The following is a 17736-nucleotide window of genomic DNA, read 5'->3' as shown; positions in this document are numbered from 1 at the left end:
ATTTCACTTTCATTCGTTAAATGTTGCTTGCTGCAACTCCAACAACCTCTTTACTTCCCAATGTTACACACATTATCAACATAAAGTATGAACTCAGATGATAACACAACATTTTTGAGAATTGAAGCTTACTCAAACAATCCCACCAAAAATATGCTGCATCTCTGTACCGCATCCAGTATACTCCTATATTATGAATCTATGATCCAAGAAAAGTATGAATCACTCTTTCAAAGAAATTTATTTCCAACAAGGATATAATTTGTATGGCATCTAATCAAATCACGATATGTAGATATTCGTTAACATATTTTAGAAACAAATATATAAAAATGGTATTATATATAATGTGATATTTATTTCTTTAACAAAAACTTGAATGCTATATTTTTTTGACAAAAACACTCTTAATATGCATTTCATTCTCAATACATAGTAAACAATATACAAAGACGTGGAGACTAATATAAATCCGAGCTATATGAACTAACTTATAAACTACTCGATTAATTTTTAATAAATTTTGACAATAAGACGGAGAATTCTTAAATTTAAGAATTTTTAATTTCATTATATTTAATGTTATCATTAAAAACTATAATTTAATTAACGTGTTCATCAAAGAAGGGCTAATCCGAGAAATACAATTATGTAAGTCAAAAAGAAAAAGAAAAAAAGGGAATACAATTATGCTTTCTTTGAACAATATATACAATTATGATTATATATAGGCTTTGCCTAACATGGTGCACAAGAGACAAATAACATCATAACGAATACGAATTTTACTAAATCAACAGTTGGATATTAGTAGCAAACAAAAACTATGAAAAAAAATGCTTGAATCCGATCTTTGATATTTTAAATTTCAATTTGTTTTTGACATAATTAATGAATTTCAAATAAAAATTGCGTGGCTTTGTAGAAGAGCAATAATATTTCATTATTTGAAATTGAGTAACAGATCCTATGGTGCTCTGCCAAACATCATATATTTACGGGAGAAACCGATGGACATCGTGGTATGAATAAATATCATGATAGGTAACTCAACTGGTTAAGTTAGTTGAGCTAACGGTTAAAGATTTGGAGGTTCAGGGTTCAAGTCCCGACAAGAAGAAAAACAAACATAATATTGTAATATACTAACAATTTGCTTATAAAAAATATGTCGGTGATTATGAATTTATGACTTTCTTTATATATATAAGGAAAGATTGTGAGACAAATTTGAAAATATTTAATTTTGTAAAAATTGTTTTAAACCTTTAGATTAAATAAAATGAAAAGATGAGAGATTTGATATCAAATTAATTTTGACACTTTGATGTCATTTAATCTTTAATCATATCCCTTATCATGTGATGTCAATTGATCATATTCCCTTCGTCAAAATTGATCATATCCCTTATCAGATAGTTTAATCCCAAAATTTTCAAATACTAAAAATTTAATCTACTAATCCATAGGTATAACAATTTATCAATTATATACTATAAAATATATATTATAAAATGTTTGATGTATCTTGTTCATATTATAAACTAAATACATAGTTTTAATATTCTATGAATCTAAGAAATAATTTTTTACCTTATAATAAAGACCAGTAACTTATTATCTGTTATCTTCTCATCATAATTCATAGTTTTAATTATCATGCTTTATTTTTTTTTATTTACAACGGAGCTGAGTTAATTGTTCTGCTTTATTTTATTTTATATATTTTTGGTCAAAATATTATACTTTATTATTTATTATTTATAAATAAAAGCAAAAGTGGTTCCTCTTTATTTAATTTAAATAAAAAACTTTATACTACTTTTTATAGGTGCTCTATATAAAATGAATATAATTCTCAATTTGAAAACATTGTGACAGAGAAACAGAAAGTTCATCAGAATTGTAGCTTTCATGGTGTGTTCAACACTGCAAAAAGTCCCCATCTTCGTAATCTGTGTTGCTGTAAGTCCAAACCTGCGTTCCCACTATACCCACATGCGTCCATTCATAAACCTGCGTTGTTATCTTCTTCTTCTTCTTCTTCTGCATAAACCTTTTTTTCTGTTTTCATGGAACTTCATTCTCATTGTTTGTTCCCATCAATCATGGGTTTTGTAGTAATTTGATTTTCTCTTGTAGGAACGTGTCATTTTTTAATTGCATTGAGTTCATAATACAATGTTGTAATTTGTAAAAGTCATTTTTTTATCTTTAATTCACTGTTGTTTTTGTCTATTTGTCTTTTTACTTGTGATCTTGTGTTGTATCGACTATTTTATGGTATAAAGTTTGGAAATTTTGAATTATAGGTAAATGGGTTGTGTTGCATTCTTGATTTGTTTAGGTACTTGATACCAATGTTGGTTTAGTATGTGTTTGGTTCTGCGGTGAAAATAATTGATTTTGTAAAATTAACCCACTTGGGTTGGTGCATTGGTATTGGCTTGGGACCTGAGAGTGTCCTCCTCTTGAGGTCTGAGGTTCGATTCTCTCTTGTGCCAATTTGAGCGGGCTAATTTAGCTTCTTCAAAAAAAAAATTGATTTTGTAAAATTGATTTTAGTTACAGGTGAGATGAATGTGAAATTATTTAGGCTTGGGGATCTTTTTTGTATCAACCATTTCATGACACAAAGTTTGGAAATTTAGAATTATAGGTAAATGGGTTGTTTCATTCTTGATTTATTTAGTTACTAGGTACCAATGTTGATTTAGTGTGTTTGGTTCTGCGGTGATAAACATAGATTTTAGTTAAAAGCGAGTTGAATATAAAGTGATTTATGTATGGCGATCTTGTGTTGTGTCAACCATTTCATGATATAAAGTTTGGGAATTTCAAATTATAGGTAAATGGGTGTGGCATTCTTGTTTTATTTAGTTACTTGATATTAATATTGGTTTAGTACATTACAGTTATTTATTTCATCTGTTTGGATTGAATTTAGAAATTGAAGTGATTATTGATTGATATTTGACACATTGATTTTGTTATGTTCCTTGTGAAGGTGTGTATTATTGAGAAGTGATTTCTGCTAGCTTAAATTTCAACATAGATTTTCCGCAGTTTGATTTTTCGTTGTTGTGGAAGAAGATGTTGTGTGCTTGTTCTGGAGAGCAGTATAAATTTGAAGAGGCTCCACAGTCACCGGATTCCCTAGCAACAAGGGATTTTTCTGCCAGTGGACTATCTTCAAGAACTGGAGATTGGGAATCCAAATTAAGCGACAATCAAGTTGAAGAGGTCGAAACTACTCTGAAACAAGCTGACACATTAAACTATGAGGTAGAAATTAAGGGCACATTTGCTTCCTAGCAACAATTTCAGTTTTATTTTTACTTTGTATGCGGGTGGCTAAAGTTACACGAATAGACCCTAGTGTGTTTCTTTCTTTCGTTATGAAGTTGTTTGTCAAAATAGTGTATGGCTATTTTCTGCTAGTATTGGATTATTGACTGTTTTGATGTTATTTTCTCGTATTGTTTTTGTATAGGAAGCTAGAGCTTTGTTGGGGAGGCTTGAATATCAAAAAGGGAACTTTGATGCCGCCTTTAAAATGATTCAGGGTATTGAGATCAGTTCTTTGACCCCAGGGATGATCAGGGCTATATCTGAAAGAAACAAGCTAAGAAAATCTCGTTCGAAGACGGGTACTGTGCTTCCTAATTTGATGTCAATGCATTCAGTAAGCCTGCTAATTGAGGCAATTTTGCTTAAAGCCAAGTCCTTAGAGGAACTTAAGCGAGACGAAGGTATTACCATCTTCATATAATCATCATCTCATTTCGACGTTTTCCATATTCTACATTGTTGTTTTGTTTGATTGAGCATGCTCTTGTTAAAAGCTGCAATTATTGAAAGTTTTGTTCTTTGATGAGATCTTGAATAATTCTCCATGTTAGCATCAATGCATATTCATAAATGCCTATAAATGCTACTACATTATGTGTGTTTTTGTTGTGTGGTGTGGAGTGATGTGGTCGTTGCATGCTTTCCGCAATTTGAAACCCTGATCATTATCTCTTTTACACGTTTTCCATAATATACATTGGTGGACTGTTTAATTGAGCATGCTATTGTCAAAAACTACAATCGTTGAAAGTTTTGTTCATTAATGAAGTCAATCTTGAACAACTCTCTATGTTGTTAGCATCAATGCATATTCATAAATGCCTATAAATGCTACTACATTATGCGTGACTTTATGCGATGCAGCCATTGCACCCACTACTTTCCGGGGAATGGACCGTGTAATTTACACATGAAAGAGTAAAGTGTTACCTCTCACAGAGAGAGAGAAACACATGAGAAATTTAGGTGGAGTGAATTCGAATGGCGAGAGATCAAACTTTATTCTCTCATGTGTAAATTACACGAGAGGATCCATTTCCCTACTTTGCAGACATTGCGGCCTTGCGAGTTTTACAGTGATTTACAATCACATTGGAATTACGGTCCGGTGCAATTGTGGACACTGCCGCAACATTGAGGCCGCATCACGTGATGCGGCCAGCAATTTGAAACCCTGATCAGTGATCATTATCTTTTTTGCACATTTTCCATAATCTACATTATCGTATTGTTTGATTCAGCATGCCCTTGTTAAAAGCTGCAATTATTGAAAGTTTTATTTTTCATTTTTATTTTTTTTGGTTTATAACCCTCTGGTTCCCAGGGGAAAGGGGCCCTAGTAATCCAGAGTTCGGCCGCGAGGTAAGTAAAGCCTGGCCAAGAAATTGTTCCACCCAGGAATCGAACTCGGGTTCTCCCGAAATCCGTCCTTTTTGGTGAAGCTCATTAACCACTTGAGCCCAATGACTTGGTTTGAAAGTTTTATTCTTTAATGAAGTGAACCTTGAACAATTCTCCACGTTAACATCAATGCATATTCATAAATGCCTATAAATGCTAGATTACATTATGTGTGTTTTAAGGCTGTGAACTCTAATTAGTGCCCATTTTCTTATGTACCAGAGGCTGCAAAGGAGTGCAGAATAATTGTGGATACAATTGAATCAGCTCTTCCTAATGGAATGCCTGATGGTATAGGTGAAGATTGTAAGTTGCAGGAATGGTTTCACAGAGCATTGGAGCTGCTTCCAAATCTATGGATCAAGGCAGGTTTTCTAGATGAAGCTGTCACTGCTTATCGGCGTGCTCTGGTCAAGCCATGGAACTTGGAGGCGAGGAGGTTGGCATGTCTACAAAAGGATTTAGCTACCACACTACTCTATGGTGGTGTTGAAGTAAACCTACCATCTCACTTGCAAGTGAATGGTCCAACAACACCAATGAGTAACATTGAAGAAGCGATACTTTTGTTATTGATACTATCAGGAAAGATGGCACTACAAGAAATAGATTGGGATGCTGAAATAATCGATCATCTTACATTTTCGCTTTCAGTTACTGGGATGTTTGAATCGTTGGCAGATTCTGTAGAGCAGATCCTACCAGGTATCTTTGGTCGAGCTGAGATGTGGTACTTTCTCGCTCTTTGTTACAGTGCTGCAGGACAGAATGAAGCAGCGTTAAACCTTTTGAGAAAAGCTTGTGGTAGTTCTGAGTCAGAGCATATACCTCATTTTGCTTCATATTTGTTTGGTGCAAAACTGTGTTCCCAAAATCCAATTCATGCTCATGAAGGCATCAAATTTTCAAAGCAAGTTATTGATCTAGCCAAGCATCGAAATGAGCATTTTTTGGTTCAAGGCCAACAAATTCTCGGTGTTTGTTACGGGGCTGCAGCTAGAACATCTGTAGTGGATTCTGAAAGAATTATATTTCAAAAAGAGTCTTTGAACTTTCTAAACGAAGCTGCTCTAATTGGAAGTGATGATGCAGAAGTGATGTTCAGCCTTGGACTGGAAAACGCAGTTCAGAGGAATCTAGATGCAGCTTATCAAAACATAATGAGGTACTCAGATATGATAGCTGGAAGTTCTACAAGAGGTTGGGAGCTGTTAGCGCTCATCGTATCCGCACAACAGAGGTTTAAGGATGCAGAAACTATAGTTGATTTTGCTTTAGATGACGCTGGTAGCGTAGATCAGTTAGAACTACTAAGACTCAAAGCTGTACTTCAAATTGCTCAGCAGCAACCAAAGCAAGCTATAGAGACCTACAGAACCTTGTTAACAGTAATAGCAGCCAAAAAGGAGCTTTTGCATCAAGCTAAGAACTCTGAGTTTGATCAAGCAAAAATATTCAAGGATGAGGTATGTTTTAGTTACTTTTGAGGAAACATCACTTTTACAGATTTATATTAGATCTTACCGTAAAGAAGCAAGCAATGGTTACTGGCTTTGGAAATATGCAATAATTTTCATTTATTGTGGTATTTATCATCTGCTTATAATAAAAGATTGGGAATTAAGATCTTTTCATATCTTTGCAGGCATTAACGGAGCGAAAGTTGGAAATGGAAGCATGGCAGGATTTGGCAACAATTTATACAGATCTTAATTCATTTCTTAATGCAAAAGCTTGTGTTGACAAAGCCCAATTACTTGAGTTTTTCTCTCCGAGAAGTTGGCATAATACAGGTATGGAACCTGAAGCAACTGAAACATGTTTCTTCATTTTTTATTGATGAAAAGCTGCATGTTTCAGCCTTATGTTTTTTTTTGCCATGGTAACATCATGCATTAACAAATCACTGATATGAAATTATGCGATTATGGCAATGACAGGGAAGTTGTTTGAAGCTCAATCATTAAACAAGGAAGCTTTTATTTCGTACTCAATCTCATTCTCAATAGAACCTGATTATATTCCCAGTATCAATTCAATTGCAAAGTTGTTGATTAAACTTGGTATGCAATCACTTCCATTGGCAAGAAGCTTTTTAATGAATGCTTTACGATTGGAACCTACAAACCAGGACGCGTGGTTCAATCTTGGATTGGTTTCAAAAATGGAAGGTTCGTTACAACAAGCAGCAGATTGCTTTCAAGCTGCATATGAGCTATCGCTTTCAACTCCAGTGCAAAAGTTTGAGTGATCGAGACTTTTGGAGAACATAAATTCTTTGTGGTTTAGGGAAAGCACCACCATGATCATAATAGAAAAGACATAAGCAGCGACTAATAGGAAAAAAAAATCATTGCATGGTTACCCTTGTTTGGTTAACTTATTGTTAAAAAATTGTATAGCTCAATCTTGTTGCTTAACTATAGATGTACCAGTACTTCAACCTGTTTGCAATGAAATATCAGTTAAACTTGACAGAGTAAACACAGAAAATCATTAGTTTGGTTTGGTAAATAACTTAATATAATATTAAATTGTTACTTAATTTGAGGTGATGCCTTTGCGTCATGGTATTCATCTGTGTTGGAATGGTTTTTATTTTAGAGAATTATGTTTTATTAAATTCTTTGCACACACCATTCAATTTAATTGATTTATGAAGGTGATCTTAAATATCAATATAGTGTAGTGTGTTGACTTCCATTCAAAAATGGATTCTCAAAGTGGATGATGCTTTAGTGGTGTTGAAGGTTGCTCCACTTGGAATGCATGACATATGTCTTGGCATATGTTTGTGCTTGCACATGCTATAAAATAGTATATAGGTGGTTGTCACGGTTCTAAGTTGGGATGGTGGTGGCTGCGTCAGATAGTGAAGGGGTGGTATGGTTGCGGCTGCGATGGTTCTGAGTTGGAGGTGTTGCGAAGGTGTGGTGGTGAGATGTTGAAGTAGTGGTGTTGGTGCTGTCGGTGGGAGGTTGATGCTGTGTATGACTGGTTTTCCTCGATACGGGATTCTCTGACCGCTTACAATCTGTTGAGATTTGCAGGATTCGTTTTTGAGTCTCTGAGGGTTACCAAATCTTCTACTAAAATTTGCAGGTTTCATTGTATCTGGTCGACCTGTTTCGCATCGGTGTTGACTGTTTTGGAGCGGATTGCGAGCTGGTGACTTAACTGCCTAGGTTTCATTCTGACGTTGCCCCATTAATTTTTGGCTCACAAAGCTGCTTTTTGTGTGCTGATGGACCGATCACTTTTAATTCGAGATCGGGAGTTAGAGTCTTAGGGCATCTTTTTGGGTCGGGTTAACGGTCCTCTTTGGTGGTCTGGTGTTTGTGGTGTGTGCTCTAGGTGGTCTGGTGATTGTGGAATATGTACTACTAGGTGGTGTTCGTCTTTTAGCTTTTCATTGGTGTTCCGCTTATATACGACATCTTTGTTTTGTAATTCCGTTTATCCCGACCTTTGTTCGTCTTGTGCAGAGACCGGTTATTATTAATAATATTTTTCCGTTTCAAATAAAAGAGAAAGGGGGATAATGGTTAAAACTATCGAATTCAAGCACAATTGTTCCTTATGATTTCTCTTATTTCTCTCATTTCAATCATGGTTGAATAAAAACATGTAAAAAATTATTATTATTATGAACATCTGTACGACCCAGTTCTGTATCATGTAATAATTGGAACCAAGTTCGCATTGTTAAAGAGTCAATTTAACCAACACTTTATTTTTGAAGGGGGGTAAAGCAAAAGCTATTAACTTAAAAGCATAACATTAACTTAAACATTAATGGAAAATACACAAATTATATTAGCTTAAAGCATAACATTATTTAGAACGCAACGTACAATATGATCTCATCTTCTACACGTGTTAAACATTGATATTTTACATTATCACCATTCTTAAGATGACTCCAATAATGTCATCTCTCAGTGTAATGTAAGGGCAACAATATGAAACTTTGGTCACCTTTCTAACGTCACCTTCAATAGTAAAGTGGTGGTTCAATTGACTCTTCAGCAATGCTAACTTGGTTCCAACGGTTACATGATATAGAATTGGGTCGTTCGTAATAAATTTTTTACATGTTTCAATTCCACCATGATTGAAATGATAGAAAAGAGAGAAATTGCAAGAAAGTGTTACTATGATTTGTGATAACCTAAAGACTATTGCTCCGGATACACCAAAATAGTCTCACACCAGTTGGTAATCGAAGCTAAGAGTAGTTTATATATAACACTCACACATTTCAAACCATCGAGACGCCTTTTCTCGGAGATGTGAACTTGAGGTCGGATCGGAACAACTACTATTTATATAAATTCAGTGGAATACTAGCACGTCAAATCTTATGGAAAATCCTGAAGAAGATCGCTACATCATAGCGAATTTCTGAAGAGGCATGCCAAATCATATGGTGAATATGGTTTTGCTGAAAAGAAATATCATGCAAAGAGAAGGAGTGTGATGTCAAACTACCTTCACAACTTATACCCATTTTCTTTCACCACATTATTCTTTACAATCAAACAAAACATTTCATGTCAAGTATACAACAAATTTTACATATGAAACAATTGCATTCAAGTCCTTTAACTGATCTTCGGGACAAGGAAAACACGTGGTGTATAGAATCTGTGACTGAACCTATCATCAATACTGTAACACAAGAAAAGATACCAATCAGGCAAATTGATCTTCCAAACAACAAAGATGCATTTTCATTCTGTCAAGCCAAAAAACACTTGATATTCGTTTCTATGTTAACACAAATCAATCTGTTACAAACATAAAACCAGTGATCCTAAATCCTAATCCACACTACCTTAAGAAATCATTGAATTCAATCTAAATCCATCTGGTTTGTTGGATTCACTACTTTGCTTTTTTCCAAATTTATTTAGTGCAAAAAATTTCGAACACAACAAACTCAAAACCGTTCAGGCCATGCTCATTCGAAAGTACATTGATGTGTTCAATATAGTATGCACAGACAGGTTTATTATCAAATTTTGCATACAATTGTTAATTTTCATAAATCTTAAAGCTAAACAAAGTTGCACAGCCAAATGAACAGAACAACTATAAATTATCAGATAGATCATTTACCTTACATGTGATACAACAGACAAATGTATTGCCTAACCTCAACCCATCTGCCACTGCATCCACAAATAAAAAACCAAACCACAACATTAGTGAGTTATACATTTTTTTGAAGATTGTTAATTAAAAATAAAAAATGGGCAAGAAAGAAAGTAGCATATTACAGGAAAATTGCATGTTTAAATAAATGAATAAACAATAAGCATGAGATCTATCTATCTCTAGAACATAGTCACATACGATGACACGGCAGATTTAATGGCAGAATCAAATTAAGAATTGTCAAAAATAAAGAAGTGGCATCTCAAATCACCAAACCTTTAGGGTTGGTTCGCCTTTATTTGAGTTTGCAGCTTGTTTTGCCATTCCTTGTTGATGTGCACGTGCAGCTCGTCCTGCTGCAGATTTCTCAAATTGCTCTTGCCTGCAATCAACAGATACAAGTTAATCTACAATTACTTAAATTGTTAAGTTGTCATTAACTAGTAATATAAATCATAACAGCATTTAATGTCTTTTGTTTGTTCATGCTGCTCCACCCCACATCTAAATGTAAGTTAACTTCATTACATATTTAGGACCTGTTCGGGTCAACTTATTTGAACTTATCTACCGACTTAAGCACTTGCGAAGCTATTTATGAGAGCTTATTGAAAACAGCTTATAACATATTTAGGGCCTATTTTGATTGACTTATTTGAAGTTATCTACTAATATAAAGCTCTTGTGAAACTGTATAGGAGAGCTTATAGAAACAACTAATGACATATTTAGGAGCAGTTTTGAATCCTTTGATTGACTTATTTGAACTTATCCACTAAAACAAGCTCTTATGAAACTGGTTAGGACTTAGGAGAGCTTACAGAAACAACTTATGACATGCCTATTAACTGTTTTTGGCTTATCTCCATCAGCTCTCCATTATAACTTATGAAAACAACTTATATAAAAACAGTTTAACTTTATTTAATCTTTTGTTAAAAAATAACATATACATAAGCACTTGTATGATAAGCGCCTATGGTATAAACGCTTAATTACCACGAGCCTTGCAAGAATTATCTAATATGACTTCCACAAACATGCCATGATCATCTTTCTTATATGATAGCATGATTAAGCCTCGTAACACTTGAATGATGTCTCTAGAGTATGGAATGCATTACAATTTACACTTCAAACATAAAATTATGATCAAAATTGAATTGAAATTTATGCAGTAGTTATCAAAATTCATTTTTTTTTATACAAATTAATCTACGCCAGTATGATCACAAAGGTACTAATAAAATAAACCATGTGAGTATTGAAATGAAAACACAAATTCTTGAAAATTTAGTTTTTTTTGTTGTTGCAAGAATTGAATGATTGAATATTCGGGAAGAAAAAGAAAAAGGGAAATTTGATAGTTTCGGATAAACCTTTTTTGTGCGGCTTCGGCAGCTTTGGCACGCGCTTCTTCGGAGGCTAATCTTTCTTCTTCTTTACGCTTTTCACCTCCACCGAAGCAACCAAAGCACATACCCATCTTCTTCTTCTTCTTCTTCTTCTTCAATCTTTCTCTCTCTTACTCGCTGTTCTGTTTTTGTTTTCTTCATTCTCTTTTCAGAAAGTCTTTTTCAATAGTCTTTTACAAACAATTAATTAAGATAAATGCAAACAAGCCACGTCACTAATATTTTTAAATGGCAAAATCGATCATTTTGGAAACTACATTTATAGACGAGGAAGTCTTGCTTGGACACCTTACTTAGGCACATAAATAAATAAAATTAATACAAAAATAATTTAGTCACATCAATTGATTCATTTCTCTTTTTATTTTTTTCATTATTGTGTGTGTGCCATACACCTAAAATTTGTAATTGTGTCTAACTAAGTATTTCTCTTTATAGACTTATGAGGGGGTCTGCCACTGAGTCCGCCTTGGCTATTGGCTTTATAGTGCGAGCACTATTCAGTACCGAGGAAATGCCTCTTTGGGTGTCTCCTAGATCTGATGCAGACTCAAAAGTAAGCGTAAACCAAGAGCTGCATCAGCCTTCCCGCCTCGCTGCTCCTATTGATGGGTCAGCTTCCACAAGTAGTTCAGTTGAGCAGCCAGCTCCGGCTGGAAAACCTTACATAGCCCTCCTTGAGCTAGAGACAACATTGTTATGCATGACCTTTTGAACTATTTTCAAAAGGTCAACAACATCTAGTGCTATGACGCCAAAAGATCAAACACGAATGATATAAAAACATGTTAATTGTCGGAACACGTTTTTTCTCATGTTTGAGCACTTTGCTTGAAGCAGCTTAAGGGCCGCTTGTGAATTCGTAAAAAAGTTTACAGGCACATATTTATTGCAATATTTATGCCAAATTAAATATTTATTGCAAAAAAAATTTCGTTAATTAAATACTCATTTGTTAGGAATATGTGTTGTAGTAAGCGATTAGATATGACCTATTGATGAAAGGTTTAAGTAATATGCATAAAATATTAAATTTGATCATCGTTAACTTTTTTTTTTGTTTTTTAGCTTAATTGTAAACAAAAATATGTGTCTCAGAGAAAATCTAATTATAAATAAAACTCTCACCACATGCCGTTAAAACTCTTACCACTTTAAATAATTGTTAAAATTAAATTAAATAAATAGTCCCCATGAATTTAAATCAGCTGTCCGAATTCAAATATCAATATTTCACTAATTCACCATAATTTGACTATTTGACAAAAAATAAAAAAGAAACCAAATTATTAAAAATTGAATAAAAAGAAACCAAATTAATAATTTATTCATAATTTTACACTACTAGTTGAGTTTTTTTTTTTTTTTGGTACATCATGCTTTGTTTTTATTTTGGTACATACACTAGTTGAGTTTTGATTGAATCGTTTTGGACGATAACAAGCATCTTTCTCGCAAGTAGCAGAAGAAAAAAAGCAGTGAGTGAGTGATGAGCATGAAAATGAAGTTGGAAGAAGAACAACAAGACCTAAACCTAATTCCTCCAACATCCCCTTTAGAAATAGACAAAGACTTAACTCTCCTCCCACGCATCAAACTCAACCTCACCGTACACCCATCTTCTCCATCTCTCACTCTCACAACTCCAATCGACGAATGGAAAATGAAAACCGCTTTACTCACATTCCTTCAAACCTCACACACTCTCCCATTTCCTCTCCCCGAAGAAGATCTCGTTTTCAAACGCTTCAACAAAGATCTCAAAAAACGTAAACGCGATGATCCTGTCGCTTACGGTACACTTCACATCTGGAACTTGTCGTTTCTCACTGACAAAAATGAAGATGATGTGGTGAAATGGAGGAATCGTTTGGTTGAGAAATTGAATGGTGTTGAGTTGAATCTTCAAGGTGTTAAGTTTAGACTTGATGTTGTTGTTCCTGATTGTGATGATTTTGATTTGATGAAGAAGAATTGGGAAGAGTTTTATGCTTTTGGGAAGAGGAATTTGAATTCGAGGAGGGAACCGGATACGATTGTTATGAGTGGTGTTCCGTCGCGGTGGTTTGCTGAAACTAGAGTTTCTTCTAAGCCTTCTATGCTTGTTACTCATACTATATTTTCCAAGTTTGGGAAGATAAGGTGCATTTTTCTTAAACCCTAAAAAAATTGGATTATTCATTTAACCTTTTGGAGGTTAAGTTTTTTTTTTTTGACAGTATTGGAGGTTAAGTTAGTTCTTGATGAAATTGAGCAATGTATGTTAAGAGTAATTGATTTGGTTAGTTAGTTTGTTAGAGTTTGTTAATTGTTAGTTAGTTTTTATTTTATTTTTTTATAATCAGTTAATTGTTAGTTAGTTGATTTATCAATAAGCTTTATATATGAATGTTTAAAAACCGAACTGGATATTGAATTGGCGAGGCATGTGAGTTATGGTTCAACTGCTTTAAATTGCTCGAATTGAGACCATACTGTGGTGAACTGCACAGATTGTTGAAGTGAAGTTGGTGTTAGGGGAATTTGGATTAGCTTGTGAGTGAAATATTTTGTGAGCTTATAAATTGAAGATTCTTCACTTAAGAAAGAGTTACTATAAGTTTGTAGGTGTTTATAATGAAGTTGAATGAGATAATCTAAAGACCGAACTGGATATTGAACTGGTGAGACCTATGTATTAATGGTTCAATTGCTCGAAATGAGATGATAGTGTGATTGAACCGCTCAAATAATCACAGTATATATAGTGTTAGTTTGCAGTTCAATCATCCGGTTTGATTTTGGAATATTGCTAGCATTCCAATGTTGTCAATGGCGGAGAGCCAAAATCCCACCATATTGGCCATTTTGTGGCGCTGCAATAGCGGATTATGGCAGAAAAACCTGCTATATTGGCCGATATTTACTGTAACAGAGAGGCCAAAATCCGCCACCGATAGACGCTATGGCTGGTATTCGGTGACACTGAATGATTCCTTATGGGATTTCACTAGCAGTTTCCAAGCTTGCAAGCTTAACTTTTAACTTCCTTTTATCTCCAACATAGAAGCAGGGGTCGATGACTAACTTTTAACTTTTAACTTCCTTTGATCAATTGAAAATTCTTCACTTGCGGAAAAGTTACCGAGCTTTTAAGTGTTTATGGAGAGGTTGAATGACTGGGTTTCTAAAAAGCTGATTTCAACATTCAACATATACAGGAAGTTATTATTATCTAGAAGACTTATAGTTATCATAAATTTATTGTAGTGTTTCTTTTTCTATAAGTGTTTACAGAGAATAAGTTTATTCAAACTAGCTTTACACCTACTGTGAATCTGTGATTGATAGAAGTTTAAGTCACTTTTATCTGTATGATTTTAGTCTATAGATTAATATGACGAAGTATGTTTGGAATGAAGATCAGACTTTACTTGGTTTTAGTTATCCTTGTGCTAAGAATTGGAAAGAAATTTAATTTATCAACAAACATTAATAAACTCAAAAAAGCTAATGTTTGTGTTGCCTATGTGAGAATTATTGTATTTGACATGCTAAGCAAGCTCCCACGTAGCTGTCAGTAATGTGATTGTACCTAATTCTTTTGCTCCTTAACTTTGGTTTAATAGGAATCTTAATGTTGCTGAGGACGATTCAGGTAAGGATGCAAATGAAGACAGTGGAGACCTTGTGTCGGGGCTTTACTGCAAGATTGTGGTTCAGTTTGAGAAATATAAAGACTTCCATGATGCATTGAGAGTTCTCTGTGGTCGTTCTTTGCAAAAGGTATCTGTTTAGGTTCAATTTGGATTAGCTCCTAGCTCATGAGAATTTTTCAACCAAGTAGTTAATTGGTTTAAAATTTCAAAAGAAAATCTTATAGATCTACCTATGAAGAAGTTAGAAGAGTTTTTGAAAATGTCAAAATGCAGTTTATTTTAACTTATTATGTGGGAATTGGGAAGTTATTGTTTAAAAGATTTACAGCCTTTGCAATAAAATTCCACATGCTTGTTTTGTTGTCGTTATTTTACATAATTAGGCAATCCTGTTCATATGCTAGGCAACTGAAGTAAGTAAAAGTGTTGTCAGCAACTGCTGAAACTGATAATATGTTAACAGTTGCAGACTTGAAATTATTCATGATTGGTATAGGTAATGAAAATTTGGAAGCAACTAGCATGAGGAATACTTAGCAAAATTTAAAGCTTTGATATTTTTATTTATATGTGCTGATTTAAGAATTATCATTGAACAGCAAGGGTCAAGGTTAAAGGCTGATTATGAGGTTACTTGGGACAAAGATGAATTTTTTCGTAATCCAAGGAATCAATCTCATGAGAAAAATAACATGGCAGCTGATCATTACAGAAGTGAAGCTCCCCGACGCCAGGTCTACAACTCTCGCCACAGTCCCGATAAAGTGCGCCCGAGGAGATTCAGGGTGAGATTTTTTTATTTCATATGTCAAGGGGTATATTATTAGTTTTGTCCTTTGGTTCACGAGACCATCTCTAATTGATGATAAGTATGTCGTTTCTGACAAGGAACCTCTTTATTTGATGCAGGAGTAGGACTCAACTTTTTGTTTTATTTTGGATACAAACTTGGCAACATTTCTGTTACGGACCGAACTCAAATTTTAATTCGTCGAAGGTTTGCCAACTTGACCCTTCGGGGTCTACTCAAGCTTATGAGGTTGGATGTGGGATTATTTTCAGAGATCCGTTGTAATAACATTTTATAATCTCATTTTTCCAAATTAAGACGTGAATTAGCTCAGCAGTTGAAGTTGCTGCCATGTGACTAAAAGGTCACAAATGTAAGGTAAAACTGTATACATACATAAACTTTCTTAGTTGTTTGGAACTTTATAACAACATATTGTCTCCTTCAATGTTCCATGTTATGACTTTGAATCACTAAAACAACGCTATTTGATGATCAATACTCTTGTTTTTGCTGTGATTATAAAAATGTGATCTCTTTCCTTCCATTTTACAGTCATTTATCAGTTGCTACCAGTACTTGTTCCTGTTATCGGAAAATATGTTAACATTACTTGGCTAAATTAAGTTAATATCATTAGGTTGTGCTGTAAAATGACTAGGTGAGAACTGAGAAGTATGCGTGCATATTTGGATTCACTTATGTGGGATGTAAAAAGTGATTTTAGAATTTAGAAACACAAATGATTTTAATCACTATTTGATATATTTGGCGTTTGTGAGTATAAATAATTGTTTTTGCTTTCAAAGTGAATTATAATTTCAGGTTGTGTAGCATCCTTTTTTAACTCTTTCTACAGCAGCAGTTTTATGGTGGGTTGGTGTGGATATTATGCCTTAAAACCACACTGTATAGTATATGTCATAGTACGTTTTTCATAATCCACCAAATTTTCTGGATTTTATGGTCACGATGATCTCATGATCATGTCTTATTTGAGCTTACTTGTCAGTGAATGAATAGATTACTCCGCCACCCCCAACAAATGCATTTTTTTTCAGAGATTACTTTTTTTTTTTTAAAGAAGCTAAATTAGTCCACCCAAATTGACAAGTGGAGAAGCAAGTATTTGCTGTTTAAGATGATGATAACATAGGATTATGGCGGAGGAGTCAACAACAAAATATTAAATGTGTATTAGATGTTACTCAAATGGGCACCTAATGAAGCCAAAGTATTACTAACAGCCAAGTTGGAATGTATTTTTGACTCAATAATAATAAGGGGATAAGGATGACTAGAAATAGATTAACTCAATAATAACTAAGTGGGGTGTTTTATTTTTGTTTTTAAAGTAGTCTAACCAAATCCCAACCTTAGATGTGCTGGGGAGGCTGTTTGTGTTAATATATTCCATTTTAGTTTCTTCAAAAAAATATTCTTATGAATTGAATTATGCTCAAGAGACTTGTTGGTTTGTTAAAGAGGTTTAGTTACGTTTAAATCAATTGAAAATTTTCAAATTTAAATCCAATTTGAAATAATTTTTAGGTGAGACTATATATTTCTCAGTTGAATTCGGAATCACTAGGACTCAACACTTTTTTTTTTTCATCCACGAGTTTTGTATTTTTTTTTAATTGAGACTAAACTCCTTGTATAAACTAATGAAATGTTGGACTTTTTTCTAATTTTAAAAATGAATACATCGATAACCATATCAATCAAAATTAATTTATAATAATCTAATACATACCGGCATATTACTCTTTTTGATCTAATGTTATCGAATATCCTTGAAAATTTTCCCCAACATTTTGAACTCTCCAAATATAAATTTAGCAAAAAAGAGAAAAGTAAAATGCTAGTGGAATACTCATAATCCATAGCATTTTATTTCCATAAGAATTTTTTACATGATAGAATCAATATGCTTAATCAAAAGATAAATAGTTGGGAGTTGGGACGGCCAATTAGACTA

At 33.8% G+C, this 17736-nt stretch overlaps 3 protein-coding genes across 6 annotated transcripts; 2 read left to right on the top strand and 1 right to left on the bottom strand.

The window, feature by feature from the left end:
* Positions 1-1852: 1852 nt before the first annotated feature.
* LOC123917593 (protein NPGR1) lies at positions 1853-7302 on the top strand. 3 transcript variants are annotated; one of them, XM_045969373.1, is made up of 6 exons: positions 1853-1965; positions 3008-3285; positions 3494-3752; positions 4975-6218; positions 6398-6545; positions 6693-7302. In XM_045969373.1, the coding sequence occupies exons 2-6, from the start codon at positions 3094-3096 to the stop codon at positions 7001-7003; spliced, it is 2154 nt and encodes a 717-aa protein (XP_045825329.1). In that variant the 5' UTR covers positions 1853-1965; positions 3008-3093; the 3' UTR covers positions 7004-7302. The 3 variants fall into 3 exon arrangements, with proteins under 3 accessions (XP_045825329.1, XP_045825315.1, XP_045825322.1); XM_045969359.1 differs by having other exon boundaries at positions 1854-1965; positions 3067-3285; XM_045969366.1 differs by lacking the exon at positions 1853-1965 and adding an exon at positions 2542-2848.
* Positions 7303-9229: 1927 nt separating this feature from the next.
* On the bottom strand, positions 9230-11475 carry LOC123917576. 2 transcript variants are annotated; one of them, XM_045969348.1, is made up of 4 exons: positions 11292-11475; positions 10189-10294; positions 9879-9926; positions 9230-9423 (listed from the first exon to the last, which is right to left on the bottom strand). In XM_045969348.1, the coding sequence occupies exons 1-3, from the start codon at positions 11396-11398 to the stop codon at positions 9912-9914; spliced, it is 228 nt and encodes a 75-aa protein (XP_045825304.1). In that variant the 5' UTR covers positions 11399-11475; the 3' UTR covers positions 9230-9423; positions 9879-9911. The 2 variants fall into 2 exon arrangements, with proteins under 2 accessions (XP_045825304.1, XP_045825296.1); XM_045969340.1 differs by having other exon boundaries at positions 9874-9926; positions 11292-11474.
* A 1254-nt stretch (positions 11476-12729) lies between these two features.
* LOC123917566 (A-kinase anchor protein 17B) lies at positions 12730-16234 on the top strand. The gene is made up of 4 exons (XM_045969330.1): positions 12730-13469; positions 14936-15092; positions 15565-15750; positions 15875-16234. Exons 1-4 carry the CDS (start codon positions 12817-12819, stop codon positions 15878-15880), a joined length of 1002 nt encoding a protein of 333 aa, XP_045825286.1. The 5' UTR covers positions 12730-12816; the 3' UTR covers positions 15881-16234.
* The last annotated feature ends 1502 nt before the right edge of the window (positions 16235-17736 follow it).

The sequence above is a fragment of the Trifolium pratense genome, linkage group LG1 (genome assembly GCF_020283565.1).
Source record: "Trifolium pratense cultivar HEN17-A07 linkage group LG1, ARS_RC_1.1, whole genome shotgun sequence".
Taxonomy (NCBI): Eukaryota; Viridiplantae; Streptophyta; class Magnoliopsida; order Fabales; family Fabaceae; genus Trifolium; species Trifolium pratense.
Note: the sequence above shows the minus strand (reverse complement) of the source record. Positions and strands in the feature narration are given on the sequence as shown.

Excerpts from the sequence above, each read along its gene's own strand:
- LOC123917593 (XM_045969359.1), top strand. The coding sequence starts at position 1,915 with ATGGTGTGTTCAACACTGCAAAAAGTCCCCATCTTCGTAATCTGTGTT. Across the intron at positions 1,966-3,066 it reads TCTTCGTAATCTGTGTTGCT|TTTGATTTTTCGTTGTTGTG; the intron begins GTAAGTCCAAAC and ends GATTTTCCGCAG. Across the intron at positions 3,753-4,974 it reads GGAACTTAAGCGAGACGAAG|AGGCTGCAAAGGAGTGCAGA; the intron begins GTATTACCATCT and ends CTTATGTACCAG.
- LOC123917576 (XM_045969348.1), bottom strand. The coding sequence starts at position 11,398 with ATGGGTATGTGCTTTGGTTGCTTCGGTGGAGGTGAAAAGCGTAAAGAA. Across the intron at positions 10,295-11,291 it reads GCCGAAGCCGCACAAAAAAG|GCAAGAGCAATTTGAGAAAT; the intron begins GTTTATCCGAAA and ends TGTTGATTGCAG.
- LOC123917566 (XM_045969330.1), top strand. The coding sequence starts at position 12,817 with ATGAGCATGAAAATGAAGTTGGAAGAAGAACAACAAGACCTAAACCTA. Across the intron at positions 13,470-14,935 it reads TCCAAGTTTGGGAAGATAAG|GAATCTTAATGTTGCTGAGG; the intron begins GTGCATTTTTCT and ends TTGGTTTAATAG. Across the intron at positions 15,093-15,564 it reads GTGGTCGTTCTTTGCAAAAG|CAAGGGTCAAGGTTAAAGGC; the intron begins GTATCTGTTTAG and ends ATCATTGAACAG.